General features: G+C 47.4%; 1 protein-coding gene across 1 annotated transcript; it reads left to right on the top strand.

Moving 5' to 3' along the window:
- The first annotated feature begins 267 nt into the window (after nt 1–267).
- LOC146193228 (uncharacterized) lies at nt 268–18,830 on the top strand. The gene is made up of 3 exons (XM_084602620.1): nt 268–448; nt 1,221–1,414; nt 18,095–18,830. The coding sequence occupies exons 1-3, from the start codon at nt 271–273 to the stop codon at nt 18,494–18,496; spliced, it is 774 nt and encodes a 257-aa protein (XP_084458746.1). The 5' UTR covers nt 268–270; the 3' UTR covers nt 18,497–18,830.
- Nucleotides 18,831–26,881: the final 8,051 nt, after the last annotated feature.

The following is a 26,881-nucleotide window of genomic DNA, read 5'->3' as shown; positions in this document are numbered from 1 at the left end:
AGAACGTCTCGTACAAAAAAGTGGGAGACAAAAGCGCACGTGGTGGTCCTGTAATAAAAACACAGGGATCCAATAACGATAGAGAAGTGATACAAAGGTTCAGAAGGGGTCAGGTCAAACAGGCTTTAGCGTTTTTTATGCTGTATGGCGCACCTCGTGGAGATTTATAGCCCTTAAGGGCATTTGTACGGCGCCTTATCAGAGCTTATCGTCCATTGGGTGTGCATGAAAAAGAGAACGGCCAGTAGGTGCACATCGCTTCGGATTCAGATGTACAAGCAATCTGAAACGGTCAGCATGTCTTTGGAGGGTCGCCTAGCTCTGGTGACTGGAGGAACGAGCGGCATTGGCAAGGCTGCTTGCCATGCCTTGGCTGTGGAGGGGGCGACCGTCATCGTGGCAAGCCGCCACCTGGATGAAGCAAACTCGGTGGCCCAATCGCTGCCAGGTAGGTTTCCGCAATCGTACATCTTATTCACTCATGACTCGCTATGCACACTGAGGAAAGAACACTCGCTCCTGCTTGAAAGGAAGGGGTTTCTGCAGCCTACGCAAACACACCGGGGGCCTCGGAGGAGCCGACTCTCATTTGAAGGCTACCGGCGTAATCATGCATGGGGTCGTTTTTAATTTAACTTGGGCCGTAACAGGACAGGTCGAGCGACCACTAATCCAAGTGTTCCGATGCGACAAAGAGTGGTGAGTTTCAGATTAGGAAAAAGCCAGGGCAGAAAACAAGGACAACAGTGAATAACAGCCAAACACGGCGCCGTGTATTCTCTGTTGTCCTTGTTTTTCGCCCCCCCCCCCTTTTTATTTTTCATTATGCGAGCCCATTCCAACTAGCCCAGTTTACCACTGGCTCAGTTGTACTTTTGTTGCGAGTGTATTCTGAAAGATCAAAAAGAGAGGAAGGATATTACACAAAAAAGAAAGAAAAGACCAACATGCTTCCTTCCGCGAACTTTGCCACAACTTTCTTCGGGAGTCTGGCACAGCTGCATTACAGAAAAGAGTGAAAAACGAAGGTTTCAAATAACCCACAATCTAGCAGGCGTAATGGTTTGTGGAAAGCATTCTCAATATCAATAATGCGCCTTAGTGAATATGCGATTCATTGTGCCCCGTTCATATTTACTTCGTAAAGGCACAGCAGAGATATAGTATATTCGCGTGTGCATGTTGCTCATAACGAGGAATAAAATATACTTTTTTGCCAGGTTCTGCAAGCCACAGAGGATCAGTCGTGGACGTCGGCAACTCGGAATCCGTGGAGAAGCTTTTCACCCTCATCAGAGACACGGAATCGCTCCCACTGAGCATCGTCGTGAACAGCGCTGGAGAACTCCTTCATGTTCCTTTGGTAGAGACAACAGAGGAGGATTTCGACCGGATTATTCGGACCAATCTAAAGGTTAGCACCCTAACGACGTCTGCAAAACTCGGGTCCCATGTAAGGAGCAAAATGCTGAAGCGCAGACCTAAACAAAAGTCAAATTATTATAAATAGCTATTACCGAGCAAGGAGCCTGCCCAATGGCATGTACAATCGTCCTAATTTTATTCATATAGGACGAGCGTCGACAAAACTGCTGGTCAGCGCCTGATAATGGCGATAATCGTGCATATATATGTATATATATATATATATATATATATATATATATATATATATATATATATATATATATATATATATATATCAAGACCGGACCCCGATCGAAAAGTCGACGATGAATAAATGAAGTGTTAATAATCTTCGCAATATATATATATTGTGCCATCGCTGGACCTTAAAGAAGACAACGATCAGAAGCAGTGACACAGAAAACGACAAGGTGGCAGCAAAGTTTAGTGCTAGAAGAAGGTTAACGCTGCTGTGATCCTGTGCTTCTGTGATTCTATATATATATATATATATATATATATATATATATATATATATATATATATATATATATATATATATATATATATATATGAAGGAAAGAAGCCAACAGTCGGCGAGGCCAAGGAAAGCGTTGGGGATGGTATGTTTATGTTATTTTTTTTTTAATGTTTACTTCGATAACCACAGAAATTAGTAATGTAATCTGTTTAGGGGAAAGATAATTAGACACAAAGTAGAAGAAAAAGCAACGTGCCGATGGTGGGATCCGAACCCACGACCTCCGAATAACGCGTCCGGTGCTCTACCAACTGAGCTACATCGGCCGCTGTCCCCCCTGCTACTTTCTTGGGTATTTATGTTGTCTGTATACGAACCTTGAGAGTGTTCACCAGCGCCGCCCTAAGCCATAGCGGCGGACGTGGGACGTCCTTTGTTACCGCCAGCGTCACGTAGAACGTGATCAAGGGCGAGGGCGAAAGCTGTGCTAGAACCCTCTTACGCTACCTATGGCTTCAAGACTGCCAGAACCGAGACCCCCGTAAGCTACAAGCAGATCAATCAAGGGGAAATGAGGGTGCTCGTTATAATACATGAAGGAAAGAAGCCAACAGTCGGCGAGGCCAAGGAAAGCGTTGGGGATGGTATGTTTATGTTATTTTTTTTTTTAATGTTTACTTCGATAACCACAGAAATTAGTAATGTAATCTGTTTAGGGGAAAGATAATTAGACACAAAGTAGAAGAAAAAGCAACGTGCCGATGGTGGGATCCGAACCCACGACCTCCGAATAACGCGTCCGGTGCTCTACCAACTGAGCTACATCGGCCGCTGTCCCCCCTGCTACTTTCTTGGGTATTTATGTTGTCTGTATACGAACCTTGAGAGTGTTCACCAGCGCCGCCCTAAGCCATAGCGGCGGACGTGGGACGTCCTTTGTTACCGCCAGCGTCACGTAGAACGTGATCAAGGGCGAGGGCGAAAGCTGTGCTAGAACCCTCTTACGCTACCTGTGGCTTCAAGACTGCCAGAACCGAGACCCCCGTAAGCTACAAGCAGATCAATCAAGGGGAAATGAGGGTGCTCGTTATAATACATGAAGGAAAGAAGCCAACAGTCGGCGAGGCCAAGGAAAGCGTTGGGGATGGTATGTTTATGTTATTTTTTTTTTTTAATGTTTACTTCAATAACCACAGAAATTAGTAATGTAATCTGTTTAGGGGAAAGATAATTAGACACAAAGTAGAAGAAAAAGCAACGTGCCGATGGTGGGATCCGAACCCACGACCTCCGAATAACGCGTCCGGTGCTCTACCAACTGAGCTACATCGGCCGCTGTCCCCCCTGCTACTTTCTTGGGTATTTATGTTGTCTGTATAAGAACCTTGAGAGTGTTCACCAGCGCCGCCCTAAGCCATAGCGGCGGACGTGGGACGTCCTTTGTTACCGCCAGCGTCACGTAGAACGTGATCAAGGGCGAGGGCGAAAGCTGTGCTAGAACCCTCTTACGCTACCTATGGCTTCAAGACTGCCAGAACCGAGACCCCCGTAAGCTACAAGCAGATCAATCAAGGGGAAATGAGGGTGCTCGTTATAATACATGAAGGAAAGAAGCCAACAGTCGGCGAGGCCAAGGAAAGCGTTGGGGATGGTATGTTCATGTTATTTTTTTTTTTTTAATGTTTACTTCGATAACCACAGAAATTAGTAATGTAATCTGTTTAGGGGAAAGATAATTAGACACAAAGTAGAAGAAAAAGCAACGTGCCGATGGTGGGATCCGAACCCACGACCTCCGAATAACGCGTCCGGTGCTCTACCAACTGAGCTACATCGGCCGCTGTCCCCCCTGCTACTTTCTTGGGTATTTATGTTGTCTGTATACGAACCTTGAGAGTGTTCACCAGCGCCGCCCTAAGCCATAGCGGCGGACGTGGGACGTCCTTTGTTACCGCCAGCGTCACGTAGAACGTGATCAAGGGCGAGGGCGAAAGCTGTGCTAGAACCCTCTTACGCTACCTATGGCTTCAAGACTGCCAGAACCGAGACCCCCGTAAGCTACAAGCAGATCAATCAAGGGGAAATGAGGGTGCTCGTTATAATACATGAAGGAAAGAAGCCAACAGTCGGCGAGGCCAAGGAAAGCGTTGGGGATGGTATGTTTATGTTATTTTTTTTTTTTAATGTTTACTTCGATAACCACAGAAATTAGTAATGTAATCTGTTTAGGGGAAAGATAATTAGACACAAAGTAGAAGAAAAAGCAACGTGCCGATGGTGGGATCCGAACCCACGACCTCCGAATAACGCGTCCGGTGCTCTACCAACTGAGCTACATCGGCCGCTGTCCCCCCTGCTACTTTCTTGGGTATTTATGTTGTCTGTATACGAACCTTGAGAGTGTTCACCAGCGCCGCCCTAAGCCATAGCGGCGGACGTGGGACGTCCTTTGTTACCGCCAGCGTCACGTAGAACGTGATCAAGGGCGAGGGCGAAAGCTGTGCTAGAACCCTCTTACGCTACCTATGGCTTCAAGACTGCCAGAACCGAGACCCCCGTAAGCTACAAGCAGATCAATCAAGGGGAAATGAGGGTGCTCGTTATAATACATGAAGGAAAGAAGCCAACAGTCGGCGAGGCCAAGGAAAGCGTTGGGGATGGTATGTTTATGTTATTTTTTTTTTTAATGTTTACTTCGATAACCACAGAAATTAGTAATGTAATCTGTTTAGGGGAAAGATAATTAGACACAAAGTAGAAGAAAAAGCAACGTGCCGATGGTGGGATCCGAACCCACGACCTCCGAATAACGCGTCCGGTGCTCTACCAACTGAGCTACATCGGCCGCTGTCCCCCCTGCTACTTTCTTGGGTATTTATGTTGTCTGTATACGAACCTTGAGAGTGTTCACCAGCGCCGCCCTAAGCCATAGCGGCGGACGTGGGACGTCCTTTGTTACCGCCAGCGTCACGTAGAACGTGATCAAGGGCGAGGGCGAAAGCTGTGCTAGAACCCTCTTACGCTACCTATGGCTTCAAGACTGCCAGAACCGAGACCCCCGTAAGCTACAAGCAGATCAATCAAGGGGAAATGAGGGTGCTCGTTATAATACATGAAGGAAAGAAGCCAACAGTCGGCGAGGCCAAGGAAAGCGTTGGGGATGGTATGTTTATGTTATTTTTTTTTTTAATGTTTACTTCGATAACCACAGAAATTAGTAATGTAATCTGTTTAGGGGAAAGATAATTAGACACAAAGTAGAAGAAAAAGCAACGTGCCGATGGTGGGATCCGAACCCACGACCTCCGAATAACGCGTCCGGTGCTCTACCAACTGAGCTACATCGGCCGCTGTCCCCCCTGCTACTTTCTTGGGTATTTATGTTGTCTGTATACGAACCTTGAGAGTGTTCACCAGCGCCGCCCTAAGCCATAGCGGCGGACGTGGGACGTCCTTTGTTACCGCCAGCGTCACGTAGAACGTGATCAAGGGCGAGGGCGAAAGCTGTGCTAGAACCCTCTTACGCTACCTATGGCTTCAAGACTGCCAGAACCGAGACCCCCGTAAGCTACAAGCAGATCAATCAAGGGGAAATGAGGGTGCTCGTTATAATACATGAAGGAAAGAAGCCAACAGTCGGCGAGGCCAAGGAAAGCGTTGGGGATGGTATGTTTATGTTATTTTTTTTTTTAATGTTTACTTCGATAACCACAGAAATTAGTAATGTAATCTGTTTAGGGGAAAGATAATTAGACACAAAGTAGAAGAAAAAGCAACGTGCCGATGGTGGGATCCGAACCCACGACCTCCGAATAACGCGTCCGGTGCTCTACCAACTGAGCTACATCGGCCGCTGTCCCCCCTGCTACTTTCTTGGGTATTTATGTTGTCTGTATACGAACCTTGAGAGTGTTCACCAGCGCCGCCCTAAGCCATAGCGGCGGACGTGGGACGTCCTTTGTTACCGCCAGCGTCACGTAGAACGTGATCAAGGGCGAGGGCGAAAGCTGTGCTAGAACCCTCTTACGCTACCTATGGCTTCAAGACTGCCAGAACCGAGACCCCCGTAATCTACAAGCAGATCAATCAAGGGGAAATGAGGGTGCTCGTTATAATACATGAAGGAAAGAAGCCAACAGTCGGCGAGGCCAAGGAAAGCGTTGGGGATGGTATGTTTATGTTATTTTTTTTTTTAATGTTTACTACGATAACCACAGAAATTAGTAATGTAATCTGTTTAGGGGAAAGATAATTAGACACAAAGTAGAAGAAAAAGCAACGTGCCGATGGTGGGATCCGAACCCACGACCTCCGAATAACGCGTCCGGTGCTCTACCAACTGAGCTACATCGGCCGCTGTCCCCCCTGCTACTTTCTTGGGTATTTATGTTGTCTGTATACGAACCTTGAGAGTGTTCACCAGCGCCGCCCTAAGCCATAGCGGCGGACGTGGGACGTCCTTTGTTACCGCCAGCGTCACGTAGAACGTGATCAAGGGCGAGGGCGAAAGCTGTGCTAGAACCCTCTTACGCTACCTATGGCTTCAAGACTGCCAGAACCGAGACCCCCGTAAGCTACAAGCAGATCAATCAAGGGGAAATGAGGGTGCTCGTTATAATACATGAAGGAAAGAAGCCAACAGTCGGCGAGGCCAAGGAAAGCGTTGGGGATGGTATGTTTATGTTATTTTTTTTTTTTTAATGTTTACTTCGATAACCACAGAAATTAGTAATGTAATCTGTTTAGGGGAAAGATAATTAGACACAAAGTAGAAGAAAAAGCAACGTGCCGAGGGGGGACAGCGGCCGATGTAGCTCAGTTGGTAGAGCACCGGACGCGTTATTCGGAGGTCGTGGGTTCGGATCCCACCATCGGCACGTTGCTTTTTCTTCTACTTTGTGTCTAATTATCTTTCCCCTAAACAGATTACATTACTAATTTCTGTGGTTATCGAAGTAAACATTAAAAAAAAAAATAACATAAACATACCATCCCCAACGCTTTCCTTGGCCTCGCCGACTGTTGGCTTCTTTCCTTCATGTATTATAACGAGCACCCTCATTTCCCCTTGATTGATCTGCTTGTAGCTTACGGGGGTCTCGGTTCTGGCAGTCTTGAAGCCATAGGTAGCGTAAGAGGGTTCTAGCACAGCTTTCGCCCTCGCCCTTGATCACGTTCTACGTGACGCTGGCGGTAACAAAGGACGTCCCACGTCCGCCGCTATGGCTTAGGGCGGCGCTGGTGAACACTCTCAAGGTTCGTATACAGACAACATAAATACCCAAGAAAGTAGCAGGGGGGACAGCGGCCGATGTAGCTCAGTTGGTAGAGCACCGGACGCGTTATTCGGAGGTCGTGGGTTCGGATCCCACCATCGGCACGTTGCTTTTTCTTCTACTTTGTGTCTAATTATCTTTCCCCTAAACAGATTACATTACTAATTTCTGTGGTTATCGAAGTAAACATTAAAAAAAAAAATAACATAAACATACCATCCCCAACGCTTTCCTTGGCCTCGCCGACTGTTGGCTTCTTTCCTTCATGTATTATAACGAGCACCCTCATTTCCCCTTGATTGATCTGCTTGTAGCTTACGGGGGTCTCGGTTCTGGCAGTCTTGAAGCCATAGGTAGCGTAAGAGGGTTCTAGCACAGCTTTCGCCCTCGCCCTTGATCACGTTCTACGTGACGCTGGCGGTAACAAAGGACGTCCCACGTCCGCCGCTATGGCTTAGGGCGGCGCTGGTGAACACTCTCAAGGTTCGTATACAGACAACATAAATACCCAAGAAAGTAGCAGGGGGGACAGCGGCCGATGTAGCTCAGTTGGTAGAGCACCGGACGCGTTATTCGGAGGTCGTGGGTTCGGATCCCACCATCGGCACGTTGCTTTTTCTTCTACTTTGTGTCTAATTATCTTTCCCCTAAACAGATTACATTACTAATTTCTGTGGTTATCGAAGTAAACATTAAAAAAAAAAAAATAACATAAACATACCATCCCCAACGCTTTCCTTGGCCTCGCCGACTGTTGGCTTCTTTCCTTCATGTATTATAACGAGCACCCTCATTTCCCCTTGATTGATCTGCTTGTAGCTTACGGGGGTCTCGGTTCTGGCAGTCTTGAAGCCATAGGTAGCGTAAGAGGGTTCTAGCACAGCTTTCGCCCTCGCCCTTGATCACGTTCTACGTGACGCTGGCGGTAACAAAGGACGTCCCACGTCCGCCGCTATGGCTTAGGGCGGCGCTGGTGAACACTCTCAAGGTTCGTATACAGACAACATAAATACCCAAGAAAGTAGCAGGGGGGACAGCGGCCGATGTAGCTCAGTTGGTAGAGCACCGGACGCGTTATTCGGAGGTCGTGGGTTCGGATCCCACCATCGGCACGTTGCTTTTTCTTCTACTTTGTGTCTAATTATCTTTCCCCTAAACAGATTACATTACTAATTTCTGTGGTTATCGAAGTAAACATTAAAAAAAAAAAATAACATAAACATACCATCCCCAACGCTTTCCTTGGCCTCGCCGACTGTTGGCTTCTTTCCTTCATGTATTATAACGAGCACCCTCATTTCCCCTTGATTGATCTGCTTGTAGCTTACGGGGGTCTCGGTTCTGGCAGTCTTGAAGCCATAGGTAGCGTAAGAGGGTTCTAGCACAGCTTTCGCCCTCGCCCTTGATCACGTTCTACGTGACGCTGGCGGTAACAAAGGACGTCCCACGTCCGCCGCTATGGCTTAGGGCGGCGCTGGTGAACACTCTCAAGGTTCGTATACAGACAACATAAATACCCAAGAAAGTAGCAGGGGGGACAGCGGCCGATGTAGCTCAGTTGGTAGAGCACCGGACGCGTTATTCGGAGGTCGTGGGTTCGGATCCCACCATCGGCACGTTGCTTTTTCTTCTACTTTGTGTCTAATTATCTTTCCCCTAAACAGATTACATTACTAATTTCTGTGGTTATCGAAGTAAACATTAAAAAAAAAAAATAACATAAACATACCATCCCCAACGCTTTCCTTGGCCTCGCCGACTGTTGGCTTCTTTCCTTCATGTATTATAACGAGCACCCTCATTTCCCCTTGATTGATCTGCTTGTAGCTTACGGGGGTCTCGGTTCTGGCAGTCTTGAAGCCATAGGTAGCGTAAGAGGGTTCTAGCACAGCTTTCGCCCTCGCCCTTGATCACGTTCTACGTGACGCTGGCGGTAACAAAGGACGTCCCACGTCCGCCGCTATGGCTTAGGGCGGCGCTGGTGAACACTCTCAAGGTTCGTATACAGACAACATAAATACCCAAGAAAGTAGCAGGGGGGACAGCGGCCGATGTAGCTCAGTTGGTAGAGCACCGGACGCGTTATTCGGAGGTCGTGGGTTCGGATCCCACCATCGGCACGTTGCTTTTTCTTCTACTTTGTGTCTAATTATCTTTCCCCTAAACAGATTACATTACTAATTTCTGTGGTTATCGAAGTAAACATTAAAAAAAAAAATAACATAAACATACCATCCCCAACGCTTTCCTTGGCCTCGCCGACTGTTGGCTTCTTTCCTTCATGTATTATAACGAGCACCCTCATTTCCCCTTGATTGATCTGCTTGTAGCTTACGGGGGTCTCGGTTCTGGCAGTCTTGAAGCCATAGGTAGCGTAAGAGGGTTCTAGCACAGCTTTCGCCCTCGCCCTTGATCACGTTCTACGTGACGCTGGCGGTAACAAAGGACGTCCCACGTCCGCCGCTATGGCTTAGGGCGGCGCTGGTGAACACTCTCAAGGTTCGTATACAGACAACATAAATACCCAAGAAAGTAGCAGGGGGGACAGCGGCCGATGTAGCTCAGTTGGTAGAGCACCGGACGCGTTATTCGGAGATCGTGGGTTCGGATCCCACCATCGGCACGTTGCTTTTTCTTCTACTTTGTGTCTAATTATCTTTCCCCTAAACAGATTACATTACTAATTTCTGTGGTTATCGAAGTAAACATTAAAAAAAAAAATAACATAAACATACCATCCCCAACGCTTTCCTTGGCCTCGCCGACTGTTGGCTTCTTTCCTTCATGTATTATAACGAGCACCCTCATTTCCCCTTGATTGATCTGCTTGTAGCTTACGGGGGTCTCGGTTCTGGCAGTCTTGAAGCCATAGGTAGCGTAAGAGGGTTCTAGCACAGCTTTCGCCCTCGCCCTTGATCACGTTCTACGTGACGCTGGCGGTAACAAAGGACGTCCCACGTCCGCCGCTATGGCTTAGGGCGGCGCTGGTGAACACTCTCAAGGTTCGTATACAGACAACATAAATACCCAAGAAAGTAGCAGGGGGGACAGCGGCCGATGTAGCTCAGTTGGTAGAGCACCGGACGCGTTATTCGGAGGTCGTGGGTTCGGATCCCACCATCGGCACGTTGCTTTTTCTTCTACTTTGTGTCTAATTATCTTTCCCCTAAACAGATTACATTACTAATTTCTGTGGTTATCGAAGTAAACATTAAAAAAAAAAAAATAACATAAACATACCATCCCCAACGCTTTCCTTGGCCTCGCCGACTGTTGGCTTCTTTCCTTCATGTATTATAACGAGCACCCTCATTTCCCCTTGATTGATCTGCTTGTAGCTTACGGGGGTCTCGGTTCTGGCAGTCTTGAAGCCATAGGTAGCGTAAGAGGGTTCTAGCACAGCTTTCGCCCTCGCCCTTGATCACGTTCTACGTGACGCTGGCGGTAACAAAGGACGTCCCACGTCCGCCGCTATGGCTTAGGGCGGCGCTGGTGAACACTCTCAAGGTTCGTATACAGACAACATAAATACCCAAGAAAGTAGCAGGGGGGACAGCGGCCGATGTAGCTCAGTTGGTAGAGCACCGGACGCGTTATTCGGAGGTCGTGGGTTCGGATCCCACCATCGGCACGTTGCTTTTTCTTCTACTTTGTGTCTAATTATCTTTCCCCTAAACAGATTACATTACTAATTTCTGTGGTTATCGAAGTAAACATTAAAAAAAAAAATAACATAAACATACCATCCCCAACGCTTTCCTTGGCCTCGCCGACTGTTGGCTTCTTTCCTTCATGTATTATAACGAGCACCCTCATTTCCCCTTGATTGATCTGCTTGTAGCTTACGGGGGTCTCGGTTCTGGCAGTCTTGAAGCCATAGGTAGCGTAAGAGGGTTCTAGCACAGCTTTCGCCCTCGCCCTTGATCACGTTCTACGTGACGCTGGCGGTAACAAAGGACGTCACACGTCCGCCGCTATGGCTTAGGGCGGCGCTGGTGAACACTCTCAAGGTTCGTATACAGACAACATAAATACCCAAGAAAGTAGCAGGGGGGACAGCGGCCGATGTAGCTCAGTTGGTAGAGCACCGGACGCGTTATTCGGAGGTCGTGGGTTCGGATCCCACCATCGGCACGTTGCTTTTTCTTCTACTTTGTGTCTAATTATCTTTCCCCTAAACAGATTACATTACTAATTTCTGTGGTTATCGAAGTAAACATTAAAAAAAAAAAATAACATAAACATACCATCCCCAACGCTTTCCTTGGCCTCGCCGACTGTTGGCTTCTTTCCTTCATGTATTATAACGAGCACCCTCATTTCCCCTTGATTGATCTGCTTGCAGCTTACGGGGGTCTCGGTTCTGGCAGTCTTGAAGCCATAGGTAGCGTAAGAGGGTTCTAGCACAGCTTTCGCCCTCGCCCTTGATCACGTTCTACGTGACGCTGGCGGTAACAAAGGACGTCCCACGTCCGCCGCTATGGCTTAGGGCGGCGCTGGTGAACACTCTCAAGGTTCGTATACAGACAACATAAATACCCAAGAAAGTAGCAGGGGGGACAGCGGCCGATGTAGCTCAGTTGGTAGAGCACCGGACGCGTTATTCGGAGGTCGTGGGTTCGGATCCCACCATCGGCACGTTGCTTTTTCTTCTACTTTGTGTCTAATTATCTTTCCCCTAAACAGATTACATTACTAATTTCTGTGGTTATCGAAGTAAACATTAAAAAAAAAATAATAACATAAACATACCATCCCCAACGCTTTCCTTGGCCTCGCCGACTGTTGGCTTCTTTCCTTCATGTATTATAACGAGCACCCTCATTTCCCCTTGATTGATCTGCTTGTAGCTTACGGGGGTCTCGGTTCTGGCAGTCTTGAAGCCATAGGTAGCGTAAGAGGGTTCTAGCACAGCTTTCGCCCTCGCCCTTGATCACGTTCTACGTGACGCTGGCGGTAACAAAGGACGTCCCACGTCCGCCGCTATGGCTTAGGGCGGCGCTGGTGAACACTCTCAAGGTTCGTATACAGACAACATAAATACCCAAGAAAGTAGCAGGGGGGACAGCGGCCGATGTAGCTCAGTTGGTAGAGCACCGGACGCGTTATTCGGAGGTCGTGGGTTCGGATCCCACCATCGGCACGTTGCTTTTTCTTCTACTTTGTGTCTAATTATCTTTCCCCTAAACAGATTACATTACTAATTTCTGTGGTTATCGAAGTAAACATTAAAAAAAAAATAACATAAACATACCATCCCCAACGCTTTCCTTGGCCTCGCCGACTGTTGGCTTCTTTCCTTCATGTATTATAACGAGCACCCTCATTTCCCCTTGATTGATCTGCTTGTAGCTTACGGGGGTCTCGGTTCTGGCAGTCTTGAAGCCATAGGTAGCGTAAGAGGGTTCTAGCACAGCTTTCGCCCTCGCCCTTGATCACGTTCTACGTGACGCTGGCGGTAACAAAGGACGTCCCACGTCCGCCGCTATGGCTTAGGGCGGCGCTGGTGAACACTCTCAAGGTTCGTATACAGACAACATAAATACCCAAGAAAGTAGCAGGGGGGACAGCGGCCGATGTAGCTCAGTTGGTAGAGCACCGGACGCGTTATTCGGAGGTCGTGGGTTCGGATCCCACCATCGGCACGTTGCTTTTTCTTCTACTTTGTGTCTAATTATCTTTCCCCTAAACAGATTACATTACTAATTTCTGTGGTTATCGAAGTAAACATTAAAAAAAAAAAAAATAACATAAACATACCATCCCCAACGCTTTCCTTGGCCTCGCCGACTGTTGGCTTCTTTCCTTCATGTATTATAACGAGCACCCTCATTTCCCCTTGATTGATCTGCTTGTAGCTTACGGGGGTCTCGGTTCTGGCAGTCTTGAAGCCATAGGTAGCGTAAGAGGGTTCTAGCACAGCTTTCGCCCTCGCCCTTGATCACGTTCTACGTGACGCTGGCGGTAACAAAGGACGTCCCACGTCCGCCGCTATGGCTTAGGGCGGCGCTGGTGAACACTCTCAAGGTTCGTATACAGACAACATAAATACCCAAGAAAGTAGCAGGGGGGACAGCGGCCGATGTAGCTCAGTTGGTAGAGCACCGGACGCGTTATTCGGAGGTCGTGGGTTCGGATCCCACCATCGGCACGTTGCTTTTTCTTCTACTTTGTGTCTAATTATCTTTCCCCTAAACAGATTACATTACTAATTTCTGTGGTTATCGAAGTAAACATTAAAAAAAAATAATAACATAAACATACCATCCCCAACGCTTTCCTTGGCCTCGCCGACTGTTGGCTTCTTTCCTTCATGTATTATAACGAGCACCCTCATTTCCCCTTGATTGATCTGCTTGTAGCTTACGGGGGTCTCGGTTCTGGCAGTCTTGAAGCCATAGGTAGCGTAAGAGGGTTCTAGCACAGCTTTCGCCCTCGCCCTTGATCACGTTCTACGTGACGCTGGCGGTAACAAAGGACGTCCCACGTCCGCCGCTATGGCTTAGGGCGGCGCTGGTGAACACTCTCAAGGTTCGTATACAGACAACATAAATACCCAAGAAAGTAGCAGGGGGGACAGCGGCCGATGTAGCTCAGTTGGTAGAGCACCGGACGCGTTATTCGGAGGTCGTGGGTTCGGATCCCACCATCGGCACGTTGCTTTTTCTTCTACTTTGTGTCTAATTATCTTTCCCCTAAACAGATTACATTACTAATTTCTGTGGTTATCGAAGTAAACATTAAAAAAAAAAATAACATAAACATACCATCCCCAACGCTTTCCTTGGCCTCGCCGACTGTTGGCTTCTTTCCTTCATGTATTATAACGAGCACCCTCATTTCCCCTTGATTGATCTGCTTGTAGCTTACGGGGGTCTCGGTTCTGGCAGTCTTGAAGCCATAGGTAGCGTAAGAGGGTTCTAGCACAGCTTTCGCCCTCGCCCTTGATCACGTTCTACGTGACGCTGGCGGTAACAAAGGACGTCCCACGTCCGCCGCTATGGCTTAGGGCGGCGCTGGTGAACACTCTCAAGGTTCGTATACAGACAACATAAATACCCAAGAAAGTAGCAGGGGGGACAGCGGCCGATGTAGCTCAGTTGGTAGAGCACCGGACGCGTTATTCGGAGGTCGTGGGTTCGGATCCCACCATCGGCACGTTGCTTTTTCTTCTACTTTGTGTCTAATTATCTTTCCCCTAAACAGATTACATTACTAATTTCTGTGGTTATCGAAGTAAACATTAAAAAAAAAAAAATAACATAAACATACCATCCCCAACGCTTTCCTTGGCCTCGCCGACTGTTGGCTTCTTTCCTTCATGTATTATAACGAGCACCCTCATTTCCCCTTGATTGATCTGCTTGTAGCTTACGGGGGTCTCGGTTCTGGCAGTCTTGAAGCCATAGGTAGCGTAAGAGGGTTCTAGCACAGCTTTCGCCCTCGCCCTTGATCACGTTCTACGTGACGCTGGCGGTAACAAAGGACGTCCCACGTCCGCCGCTATGGCTTAGGGCGGCGCTGGTGAACACTCTCAAGGTTCGTATACAGACAACATAAATACCCAAGAAAGTAGCAGGGGGGACAGCGGCCGATGTAGCTCAGTTGGTAGAGCACCGGACGCGTTATTCGGAGGTCGTGGGTTCGGATCCCACCATCGGCACGTTGCTTTTTCTTCTACTTTGTGTCTAATTATCTTTCCCCTAAACAGATTACATTACTAATTTCTGTGGTTATCGAAGTAAACATTAAAAAAAAATAATAACATAAACATACCATCCCCAACGCTTTCCTTGGCCTCGCCGACTGTTGGCTTCTTTCCTTCATGTATTATAACGAGCACCCTCATTTCCCCTTGATTGATCTGCTTGTAGCTTACGGGGGTCTCGGTTCTGGCAGTCTTGAAGCCATAGGTAGCGTAAGAGGGTTCTAGCACAGCTTTCGCCCTCGCCCTTGATCACGTTCTACGTGACGCTGGCGGTAACAAAGGACGTCCCACGTCCGCCGCTATGGCTTAGGGCGGCGCTGGTGAACACTCTCAAGGTTCGTATACAGACAACATAAATACCCAAGAAAGTAGCAGGGGGGACAGCGGCCGATGTAGCTCAGTTGGTAGAGCACCGGACGCGTTATTCGGAGGTCGTGGGTTCGGATCCCACCATCGGCACGTTGCTTTTTCTTCTACTTTGTGTCTAATTATCTTTCCCCTAAACAGATTACATTACTAATTTCTGTGGTTATCGAAGTAAACATTAAAAAAAAAAAAAATAACATAAACATACCATCCCCAACGCTTTCCTTGGCCTCGCCGACTGTTGGCTTCTTTCCTTCATGTATTATAACGAGCACCCTCATTTCCCCTTGATTGATCTGCTTGTAGCTTACGGGGGTCTCGGTTCTGGCAGTCTTGAAGCCATAGGTAGCGTAAGAGGGTTCTAGCACAGCTTTCGCCCTCGCCCTTGATCACGTTCTACGTGACGCTGGCGGTAACAAAGGACGTCCCACGTCCGCCGCTATGGCTTAGGGCGGCGCTGGTGAACACTCTCAAGGTTCGTATACAGACAACATAAATACCCAAGAAAGTAGCAGGGGGGACAGCGGCCGATGTAGCTCAGTTGGTAGAGCACCGGACGCGTTATTCGGAGGTCGTGGGTTCGGATCCCACCATCGGCACGTTGCTTTTTCTTCTACTTTGTGTCTAATTATCTTTCCCCTAAACAGATTACATTACTAATTTCTGTGGTTATCGAAGTAAACATTAAAAAAAAATAATAACATAAACATACCATCCCCAACGCTTTCCTTGGCCTCGCCGACTGTTGGCTTCTTTCCTTCATGTATTATAACGAGCACCCTCATTTCCCCTTGATTGATCTGCTTGTAGCTTACGGGGGTCTCGGTTCTGGCAGTCTTGAAGCCATAGGTAGCGTAAGAGGGTTCTAGCACAGCTTTCGCCCTCGCCCTTGATCACGTTCTACGTGACGCTGGCGGTAACAAAGGACGTCCCACGTCCGCCGCTATGGCTTAGGGCGGCGCTGGTGAACACTCTCAAGGTTCGTATACAGACAACATAAATACCCAAGAAAGTAGCAGGGGGGACAGCGGCCGATGTAGCTCAGTTGGTAGAGCACCGGACGCGTTATTCGGAGGTCGTGGGTTCGGATCCCACCATCGGCACGTTGCTTTTTCTTCTACTTTGTGTCTAATTATCTTTCCCCTAAACAGATTACATTACTAATTTCTGTGGTTATCGAAGTAAACATTAAAAAAAAATAAAAAAAAAATAACATAAACATACCATCCCCAACGCTTTCCTTGGCCTCGCCGACTGTTGGCTTCTTTCCTTCATGTATTATAACGAGCACCCTCATTTCCCCTTGATTGATCTGCATATATATATATATATATATATATATATATATAAATGGCGGGCACTAGAGCCCACGTGGTTTGCTGGTGCTGCTTGTATGGTGTACCTACGACACAAAAGGGCGCTAAAATCAAAAGGTTCGCATTCCAGAAAATGCTTTCCACGTTGTGCTGTATATCCTTTCTATTTATGGTTCCTGATTTTAACCCTTCTTCGCCAGCGCGGCCTCCCCCAATATGAACAAAAGAGAGGGAGATCACTTCTAAGTGTCAGATAATATTCATGCGCATGTTCTCTACTACCGTCATGTTTTCGCGAACAAATGTTGTGCCAGGAGGGCGTGTGTCCTCATTATCGGAACAGCGTAGCAGACGACGTTCTCTCTTCGTGCGAGTGCGCGAACTCTGACCGCGTTGCACGCTTATCGCCGTTGTATGGCACTGTTCGCACTATGGCTTTAAAGATCAGGAAGGCCGTACAAAGAGAGCAGAATGTATTGATGTTTTGGCAGCTCCATCTGAGCTTTATTGACAATAACTCTTAAAGAAGATGAGAACATTGTTACGTAATGAAATGCCTATCCATTTCTGTGCGTATTTGTGCCCCGACTTTCCGTCCTCGAAGTTCTCGAGGGCAGCCAAAACGTCTTTTTTTTTTTTACGTTATCCCAATTTTAGTGATCATTCCTTCGCATATGACAGCGCAGGTGAGCGCTTGTAAAAACCAATCTTCGGCCTCGACGTTGCATGATGGTCAAGATCATTTGTTGGCATGAGAATGTGAACCATTTTTGCTCTGTTTAAGAGTTCCGTCTGCTACTAAGACAGGCTACGCTCCTCTGGAGGGAGGGAGGAAAATAGAAAGAGACTTTATGTGTTCTCACGATCTTTTGTATTTTTTCAGAACAGCCCCATCGATCAGCCGCGGTGATGAGCGGAGATTAAAAGTACGGCAGATGAACACCTACCGGTAGCGAGGGTTTACTCGGTTATATAGACAGCAAGGCAGTTCCTGCCACGTGCGTTTCTATGAGGCGTATGCAAATAACGTGAAAACTGTAAAAAAAAAATGCCGGCCTTCTCGCTACCCAACATCCGTACATGCCGTTTCACGTCAAACGTGAACTATTACACACACAGCTTATTCTGAAAGTACACAATAAGAGCTAAAAACGTAGTCAGTAAATATTTTTTATCAGTACTCTGTTTCAAAGGAAGTTCCTTCGGGCACTATATCACTTTATCAGTGTTCCAACGCACCCACGCGTATTTTCGATGCGATCTTCACTGCGTGAAACAGCACATGCACTGAACTGCAAAAAAATGTTTTAAAACAAGAACACGTGCAATAGCGTCTATATTTGCATATTTTACATGGCGTTGTGCTTGAACCGTACAATTTCAAACTCACAAGTGGGCTGGAAGTATAAGCTTAAGTAAAGCTCGCGTAGTGACTCGCATACCGTTCCCCTGACCTGCACGTCTTGATATACCATCACAGTAATGAAGCAAACTGTTCGGAATATATAGGTAAACTTTTGTGTAATCTTCCTTCGTTCAGGGGACCTTTCTTGTAGCAAGGGGCGCTGCAAGGACGATGACTGCGTCAGGTGTCACCGAAGCTGTAATCGTGAACGTCGGGAGTCTCGTGGGAACCATCGGTGTTCCTCTGTTCGGAGCTTACAGCGCTTCCAAAGGGGGTGTCATGGCGCTGACCAAGACGCTTGCTCAAGAATTGGCACCACAATCAATCCGCTGCAACGCGGTGCTGCCAGCGTTGACGAGGACGCCGATGGGTGCTTCCTTGCCAGAGGAGTGCCAGAAGGTGTGTGTCGCCAGAACACTCTTGGGGCGAATGGGCGAGCCCGAAGAGGTAGCGCAAGCCATCCTATTCCTCTGTTCCCCGAAGAGCTCCTACATTACAGGCGCTGCGCTCGAAGTCACAGGCGGACTTAGCATGTGAAGAATTTCCCGATTACGGGCCACTGAAGTGTGCTATTGGATTGTGAATTCGCTCCTTGCGTGTTGATAAACTCCGAGCTTGTTATGACCATTTATAATAAATCTTCACGTAAACTTCCTGCGCGCACGTCGTCAAATGCATCGTGGTAGTTGGCGGGACAGCTCACCCTCTCACTCAAAATGGATGCTTTAGTAGCCATTGGTTTACCTTAGTGAAATATTGCCCTTCATAACCCTCCAGAAGGTATTAATAAGGTTATAGTTTATGCCTCCCATCTGTCTGGTGTCGCTCTGTGTCGGATTTCACACGTGTTATTTATTATGTACCAATAATGGGCCACGTTGCCCGCTTTCTCGACTGGCTAACCATGTTGGGTGGATCACTCTGTTCTCTAAACCATAGAAACAAATTGCAGTAAAAGATGCAGAATGTATCTACAGAACCCTTAAGGGCCTGTCACACTAGCACGACATGACGCCGATTTGGTCTGCCAACAGCGCGTATTCCTGATGTCTGCGTCTATGTCACACTGCGCCGACGGTCGCCCAACTGCTATGTCACACTAGCCAGACAACGTGCGAAACCTCCCCACCTACTAGGCCCTCTCATTCTCACTCTCTTCTCGCGTCATTATACTTTCCTTTTCTTAATCCTTTTTCTTTTTTCTACCATGCTAAATTCTCCTTTCTGTAGCTACTCTCCATCTTATTTTTCTTGGTTTATTCTCAGAACTACTAAATTAAGGAACGCTTAATTTTAATTCTATTACATATATTCGACCATACCAAAACATGCGCCTCAACAGTCGTGATTATGGGCCGAGACTGAATGTGCCAGTATTTTACGGCCCTGGTTGCCGGATCAGAACGACGTCAGTGTTCGGAAAACAAAAGCTGTCCACGGCGAATAAGAGACAGTGTATATTAAAAGCTGAAAAAAAAGGAAAAAGAAAACTCTACCCTTGAGATCGAACTCACGACCTCCTGTTTGATAGCCAGCTGCGCTAACCACTGCACCACAAAAGTTAGACCTAACCTGGACTTTCAGAGGTTGAGATATGGTTCTAGCTAATACGCTGTCTTGCAGTGTGAAAGTCGCGAAGGTAGTAGGAGCGTTTACCGCTTATCTGACTGTCCAGCTTACTGAGAGTAAACTGCAGATAGTTTGAATCATGCCATGTTGTGCAGTAAAAGGTAAATCTTTCGCCGGATTTGCTAAAACCTTAGGTGGATTTCACAGGACCGGCCGCGGGACCACGACTGCTGTTAGTTCTGTTGTAAAGTTTAAACGCAAGTTCTGCGCTTTTTGCGCATACAATTCTTGAAACACATTGAATTATGCAACAAAAAATTATTGGGTGATGCGTAACATAGCGTTGAAATTGGGTTGCGAAGTAGCGACGCAGCGGCAAGACGTTAAACACAATGATCGAAGTGCGCAGGAGGATCGGCATCTCTGCTGGCTTCAGGAAAATAATCGCTTCTTTTCATCATTTCTTTGTCACGTACTATGTTCATTTTGCACTATTCTGTGCAGTTCGGAAAAACGGAAAGATCGTTCACGGTCCCGACGAGCGCCACAAATCTATGCGCCCCGAATTCACTCGCCCCGAAAAGAAAACGCTGCTGTTGATATTCCTCACGCATTCGGCGGCCTCGAGTATTTTGGCGGCTCACGCTCGCGTTTCGGTAAGGGATTATGCATTGATTCCAATTTTTTAATTATATTAGTGCTGAAAGTATATTCGCTGTCGACGTGGTGTACTGAGTCGGTTTTGCGTTTCGAGAAAGTTTTTGCTCGGCGGCCGATCTCTCGAAGACTCAGCCACCGACAGTCGGCAGACTGGTTTTGTCGATGTCCCCGGCCTCAAAGCCTGTCACACTGGGAAGACATTTGGTTTTCGGTCGTGTTGGTGTCGTCGTCGGCCTAGTGTGACAGCTTGGTCAGCCGCAGACACAGTCGGCCTACGAGTTGGCCGACTGTCGTGTCGTTGTCGGGTCTGCGTCGGTGTCGTGTCGCGCTAGTGTGACAGGCCCTTTACAATTGTGGCCACAGAAAAAAAAGAAAAGTATTTCTTTCTGGCAGCAGTGGCCGAAGGAGACTAACTGGCTTCAAACACGACTCGCCTCAACGCTTTTCTGCTAAATGTTCTGAAGTACACATTCTGCAAATCTGACGTAAGCACAGTCAGGTATAAAGTGCAGAAGGGACACAGGTTTGGTTTTGCCCGTACGAAGCAAATTAAGTGGCACATGTATATGCATACTTTAGTTTCCTCACCTATATTTCAGTGCTTGCGCTGGACGCTAAATGTATTTCGCACTTTGGGCCACCGCGCTGGAGGAGCCTACAGCGGTGATGAAGAACCTTGTGCGCGGTTGTCAGCATTTAGGCTCATTGGGTGGTCTTGAGTCCATGTGCTACCTATATGCGAGAGAAATGCATATCCCTTTATGACGATGGCTTTGCTTACGTCGCTACAAATAATTGAAAAAATGGCTTCCTCTAATTTGCACGTGCTCGCGTTATGCACGAGATCGTAATTTCTCTGGCAGGGTACATTCACAGCCTGTCTTGACGTAAAAAGAAAGTGGGACAAAACTTTTAACGCAATGGCGTTAAGGATATCGTTCAGCTTAAAAAGCTTGCAGTTGTCCACATAGTTGTGTCGAGAAATCTGGTTTGGTCGAGATAGTAGTGACATCGCATGGAGTTGAAATAGACTAAGACGGCAAATAAATTCAGACTGTAAAATCCTTATATGACTCCAACATCATGCTGACATGTAGGACTTCAAACTGAATTAAGTGCGCTGAAAAAGAAAAAGTTGGGTTCGGATATGATTCGAACCTGACCTTGGATGGCCAATCATATAGACTACCCATATGGTCCATAGAGACATGTTCGTTCGACATGGTTAAGGGAAGCCGTTTTGGCGTGTGGAAATTGAGAAATGATAAAAATAAAAACAGTGTTCATGCCTCAAAACCTATACGCTCATATGCAGAGAAGATCCTAGACCATTTTTAGGTTTCAATAATGTTATCGCGTCATACTCTAAAAGGGCCACTGTTCAGATTATGACCAATTAATCAAAGGAATCCAATACTTTGATCAGGTACCGGAGATAGTCTGTGCAAAATGCTACAGTGATACGCGCGCCGCAAAGCAGCAAAAATACAAATCAAAGCTCTGTCAGCCTCCCCTACGGGAAAGCAGCTTCCCCGTTCTCTACGAGCCGCTCGCTGACGTCGAGGAAGCGACGACATCCATTGGTCCGTCTCAATGACTGACGGGTGAAGGATGGGCGTACACGACTGTGTGCGCCGCTCGCTACGCGCTTTTCCCTCGCCACGGCCGGACTGAATGCAATGAATACAGCAGCGCGCGGTCCCTCGCCCGTTTCGTTTTCGCGCACACAGAGTAACACGCCCCACCTCCCACCAAACGCGGAGGAGGAAGGGGAACTTGACTTGCAGAGGCTAGACGACCGGGCAGGAGAGTGAAAAACCTTTTCGAGGGAACGAGAGGAAAGAAACAGGACAGAATCGGGTGACTGCGGTAGCTGTAACTGCCTTTTAGTTAGTCTTTTCGAAAACATTTAGCGGCCTTGCGTTCTGGAGGCGAAACCTGACAGTCAACGGGGAAGAAAATATTTTCGACCGGAGGGTGTACAGTGGGCCTTTAATTGAACCGGAGTTGGTATTGGGCGAAACAGGTTCGAAGCTGCTAACACAGCTTCTGTAGCAAGGGTCCAAAGCGAGAACCAAGACGAGACTATTCGGCTCATGAATAGCGCAGTGAGGCCTACAAACCTTCTGCCAAACGCCCACCATTCAGGAAAGCCGGGCACCAGACCAAGGGGTGCTTGTACTAATTTGTCCCTAAATAACTATGGTGGTGGGTTAAGACCCAAACACCTCCCGCAGCTGAAACAAGCCACCCACTAGGCCATGACTGCGGTGGCTTCGTGGTAGAGTATCCGTGTCACTTCAGGACGTGGTGGGTTGCACTCCCGCTACTGACTGACTAATTACCGGTTTTCTCAAAAAGATAGCCAATCAGTGGCCATTGGTCTTGTTCTCAGCTTCCATGGGTGCATGTTTTGGGAAGCAGCCTGCGCTTTTAAATTTTGTCATTGTGGTCTTTGAACAACAGACTCTCAGAACAGGCCACGCGACGGGAGCTGAATGTCCCTCCTTATTTTCCCGCGTGCATCTTCGTGTGGTTTTAGAGCGCAGCTCTTAAGGCGCCCATTTCCTGATTTAACGGTGTCGGCGTAACCGGTGAGCAGATACAGAAAGGTTCCTGGTAGATACCCTATCACCGTAGGCACTGGCGGACCTGGGGCGCGAGGTTCTGGTCAGCATGCTGCTACCCACCATGACCATCCGAAACACGGACATCTCGGAAAGTTGGGAAATTAAGAAATCGTTGGGATGGCATGTGATGCTCGCTTCCTTCATGAAGACAGGAGCCCTTCATGGTGCAATTAAGGACATTGTCTACCCGTGAGGAAACCAGACATGCAGAAGGGAGGCTTCACGGCTTCTTTTACAATTTCTGCAGGACTCTGATCTTGGCTCTAGATTTTGACAGCTGGAATGGACTATGTTCCACTGTGACTGATGTGTGCGTAGATGGTGACTTCTAGTGTGGTTTATGTTATACTATGAGGGAATGTATGTATAGATGGTGGCCGCTAGAATGGACTGTGTTTTACTGTGTGTGGAGTGGACTATGTTATATTGTAAGTGAATGTGTGCATAGATGGCAACTACTGGAGGGGAATATGTACTGTTACAAGTGACAGCGCGCATAGTGGGGCAGATTTCACAGAACATCAGAACACATAAGGGACGCTACGGTGGAGCGATTGCCGACAGTATAAGCAAGGCTAATCCCACCTGTAGCATAGAACTCAACTCAACCCCTCAGGGACTCCTTTACGACACAGCGTCTTGCACTTAACTGCCCTCTGGTAGCAGAGTGAAGCGTCGGCGGACACCTCATAGAGAAACATACTTACGTAAAAAGCGGACACGCGAGCCGTTTCGCGGCCGAGCTAGTTAGGCTTTGACCACCCGCGAGGCGGCGTAGCGATATTGGCTTCCACTTCACCTCAAAGGTAGAGAGCTTATCATACATACACCGCATTGCATCTACGCTTCCACTTTCCTTACCCATTCCATATAAACGTTGATGCTACGCCGGTCATGTGCCGCTCGGTACGCCCACCTCACCGCGCTTTTCAATGCGTCGCCTCGTTTTGCCGGTAACTTATTTCCTTTTGCCTGCAGAATTATTTTGGTGCTTCTTGAGCAAAGAATGCTTTAAGTAAGTCGTTTGTTGCTTTGCGTGACCGTATATTCCTCACGTAACATAGAATATGAGCCATGACGCCCTTTTAACGTGCAGTGTGTAGCTACTGCTTGTTTTTTGATCGTGTTTTTATAAACATGTGCTTCCTTCCATTGCGTAATTTTTTAAAGTAACTCGAAACACCTACCGTTTAAAACACAGAATTTATCGGTGGCTCACATGTATCATAACACAGACATTTATTTGGCACTACAAGAACACTGTATTGCGCATTTGAGATCGTCTTGTGAATGATGTTTACTTCGCTTTTTTTTCTACTTGTTTACTTCGTATTTGCATAGTGCATGCGCTTTTGACGGTTCTTAAGCATCATTTTTACGTGCCGAGTTCCTTGTCATTCTTAAAGCATTCTCGTTGTGATCTGAAAAGCGCTGCTGCCTGTTCGTAGCCTGCATTTTTGAGGACATCTACTTCTATTAGCCGCGTACAATGGGCTCCCTGTAGTTCCTTTCCCATACGGGCAGAGGGCAGCTTTGACAGCTATCAGAGGTATAAGCATATTATTGGGATGCTGTTATGTATTCAGTGTATTGTGTTTAAATGTTTGAACAGCATATATTGCCCTAGGTGGAAGAATAGAAATTCCGCGCGGGCTGGAGCTGAATTTATTCCTCCTTGTGTTTAGCCGTTCACAACTCCTTTTGTGTTGCTCTCACTGGTGACGTTTTGGAGGAGAAACACGCGGCGAGTATGCGCAATTTTTTATTTTCTTCATGACACTGCAACGTGCTTTACCATGCCTTCTTTTTTATTACTTTTTGTGATTTTTGCATTTTCTAAAATGCGTGATTCAGTATTCTTTTTGTACAATTCAAAATAAAAACATGAGAAATAATTTTTTTGCCTGGAACCCATGCCTCCTATGTGTTCAACTGAGCAAACCGGCTAAATCACATCAAAAAAGTACAATAAGAACAGCCTCTATCGTAATATTCCAACATGTATGAACAAAGTAACCTGCGCTCAGGTTATTCGAGAACCTTGTTGGTTATTTCCAGCAAAAGGCTGCGATCCGCGACTTGTTTACGTCAGTATGCATGGCATCATTAAAGATCTTACACGCCACTATAGACGTTGTAGTTGAATATTTTAACAGCCAAAGGTAAAACAGAATCTAAAGCATTGCTATCGAAGCCAAACCCGAAACAGAGCAAAAGCACATGCCTGAAATCTCGGAGGACGTAATTAGCGGTCTGACCAGCCGCTCGGGGCTCTGGCGGCAGTGCAGTAGCTCGGCTGCAAGGCCCTATGGAAGTGTCCGCTCTTTGCGTAAGTATGTTTCTCTATGGCCACCTGACACCTGCCACGGTTAACGGCCTGGTTAGCAGCAACAAAGTGGGGAATTGGAGAGATGAAGAGGGAGGTGCCCGAGAAGAAGATTCTGAGAGGAAACTGGTGTCTTAGTGGCTTGATGACATGACAAAAATGAAGGCATGAGCAGCCTTAAATTGTCTGCAACGTGGGAAGAACGTGAAGGCTGCCAGCGTAGGAACAGGTGGCTATGACGTAAGCAGAAAGGTGACAACTGTACAAGTGAAAGCTCACAGCAAAAACGAAGGAATGAGTCAACATGAGGGAGAGAATGCGAATTGCATTAGGGGGATGAGGCTGTCAGTGAGGCGGGCACCAGTTTAGGAGAGAAAAGCGGAAGCGGAAGTTGGAAAGGGGCGAAGGGTACGACTAGAGCAGGTGAGTGGAGTCGCGGTGTTTGCCGTCTGATGCCTAATTCGCCGTGGTAAAATACGAGCGCGCGGAAGAGAAAGGTGTCACCCCGCCATGCATCGCCTGAGGCGAGGCCGACGAGGAGCGGCTACTCACAGCTTTCGCGACCTCACGTAACTCATGGATGGATCTCGCCTCTGAGAGCGGGCTTTTCTGCGGTCTCTGAAAAACATACGCTATTTTTCATACCACGAATCATCTTTGTAACTATCTAGAGCATCGAAAAGATTATCAGCTGAAGGATGATTATGCGTGGGAAACAAAAGAGGAGTGTTTAAGCGCATACCGCTCTTTCTCATATCATTTTGCCTCAGCACGTGGCGAAATCTAGATACCTGAAGCTCTGCGCTAAATTTAGCATTACTAAGCACCGGAATCGTCTATCAACCTTTTTTACTTCGCAAGCGTGAATAACTCTTCATTGTTTACATGCATGTTGCTTCATTGCACTGTAAGCTATTCAAGGAGACGTAATAACTTTATTTGGTGACCGACAGGATTTAACGCGACCAGATCTATGTCTCCGATGCAGGAACGTCGAGATCGTCTCTTTTCGACGCCACGAGGGCCTGCTGGACGGCCCAGAGTTGGCGTTGAGGCTGGAGCTGCACAGAGGAGCACAGTACCTCCACGACAGCGGTTCGGGATTAACGCCTGTCAATTGTGCTTCGCCCTCCCAGGGAATATGAGTGTTGCTATTTTTATATTGCACACCTTGATATGTTGGTGTCATATATTTCGGGGTGAATCATGCTGTACTGCAGCGGGTTTTGATATGTATTTGACTGTAATTACCTCCAGGCGACCGCCTGAGCTCTGCATAGTTTGCTGCTAGGTGGAGGGAAGGTCCGGTGACTAGGTAGAAGGTTTGTTTAGGTCATTAAAGCTCGTCAGCCTCTCTCTCCCCCCATCATCGCCATGACACCCTCCGGCACGGTACGCGATACCTCGTGCGATGGTGTTAGCGACTTCATTGAGGTAGGCGAGATGCGCAGAGACGTTCCCCATATGTGCCGGGAAACAAACTAGCTCAAACTTGTTGTCCGAGAGTTTCAAGTCCTTGATTACTCGGCAGGCTTCCACGAATAATCTCCCCTTGGCGTAATTCTTTATGGCCGAGCGCGAACCACTGACAACGATTCCGCAATCGGGATCAGCAAGTGCGATGACTAATCCTTCGGCCACTTCAGCCTGTCGGGACAATACATTGCGGAGTAGACAAGCGTTCATGCAGTGCCTACGACAACGCATCGTAAATCGTCTTCATAATCGGCAGCGTCC

The sequence above is a fragment of the Amblyomma maculatum genome, chromosome 4 (genome assembly GCF_055883805.1).
Source record: "Amblyomma maculatum isolate TAMU_Amacu chromosome 4, ASM5588380v1, whole genome shotgun sequence".
NCBI classification, from domain to species: Eukaryota; Metazoa; Arthropoda; class Arachnida; order Ixodida; family Ixodidae; genus Amblyomma; species Amblyomma maculatum.
This window is presented reverse-complemented; position numbering and strand designations above follow the sequence as displayed.

What these genes read in the sequence shown, in the direction of transcription:
- LOC146193228 (XM_084602620.1), top strand. Translation starts at nt 271, where the DNA reads ATGTACAAGCAATCTGAAACGGTCAGCATGTCTTTGGAGGGTCGCCTA. An exon ending in GGTGGCCCAATCGCTGCCAG is followed by an intron (nt 449 to 1,220) that starts GTAGGTTTCCGC and finishes CTTTTTTGCCAG; the next exon opens with GTTCTGCAAGCCACAGAGGA. An exon ending in TTATTCGGACCAATCTAAAG is followed by an intron (nt 1,415 to 18,094) that starts GTTAGCACCCTA and finishes TCCTTCGTTCAG; the next exon opens with GGGACCTTTCTTGTAGCAAG.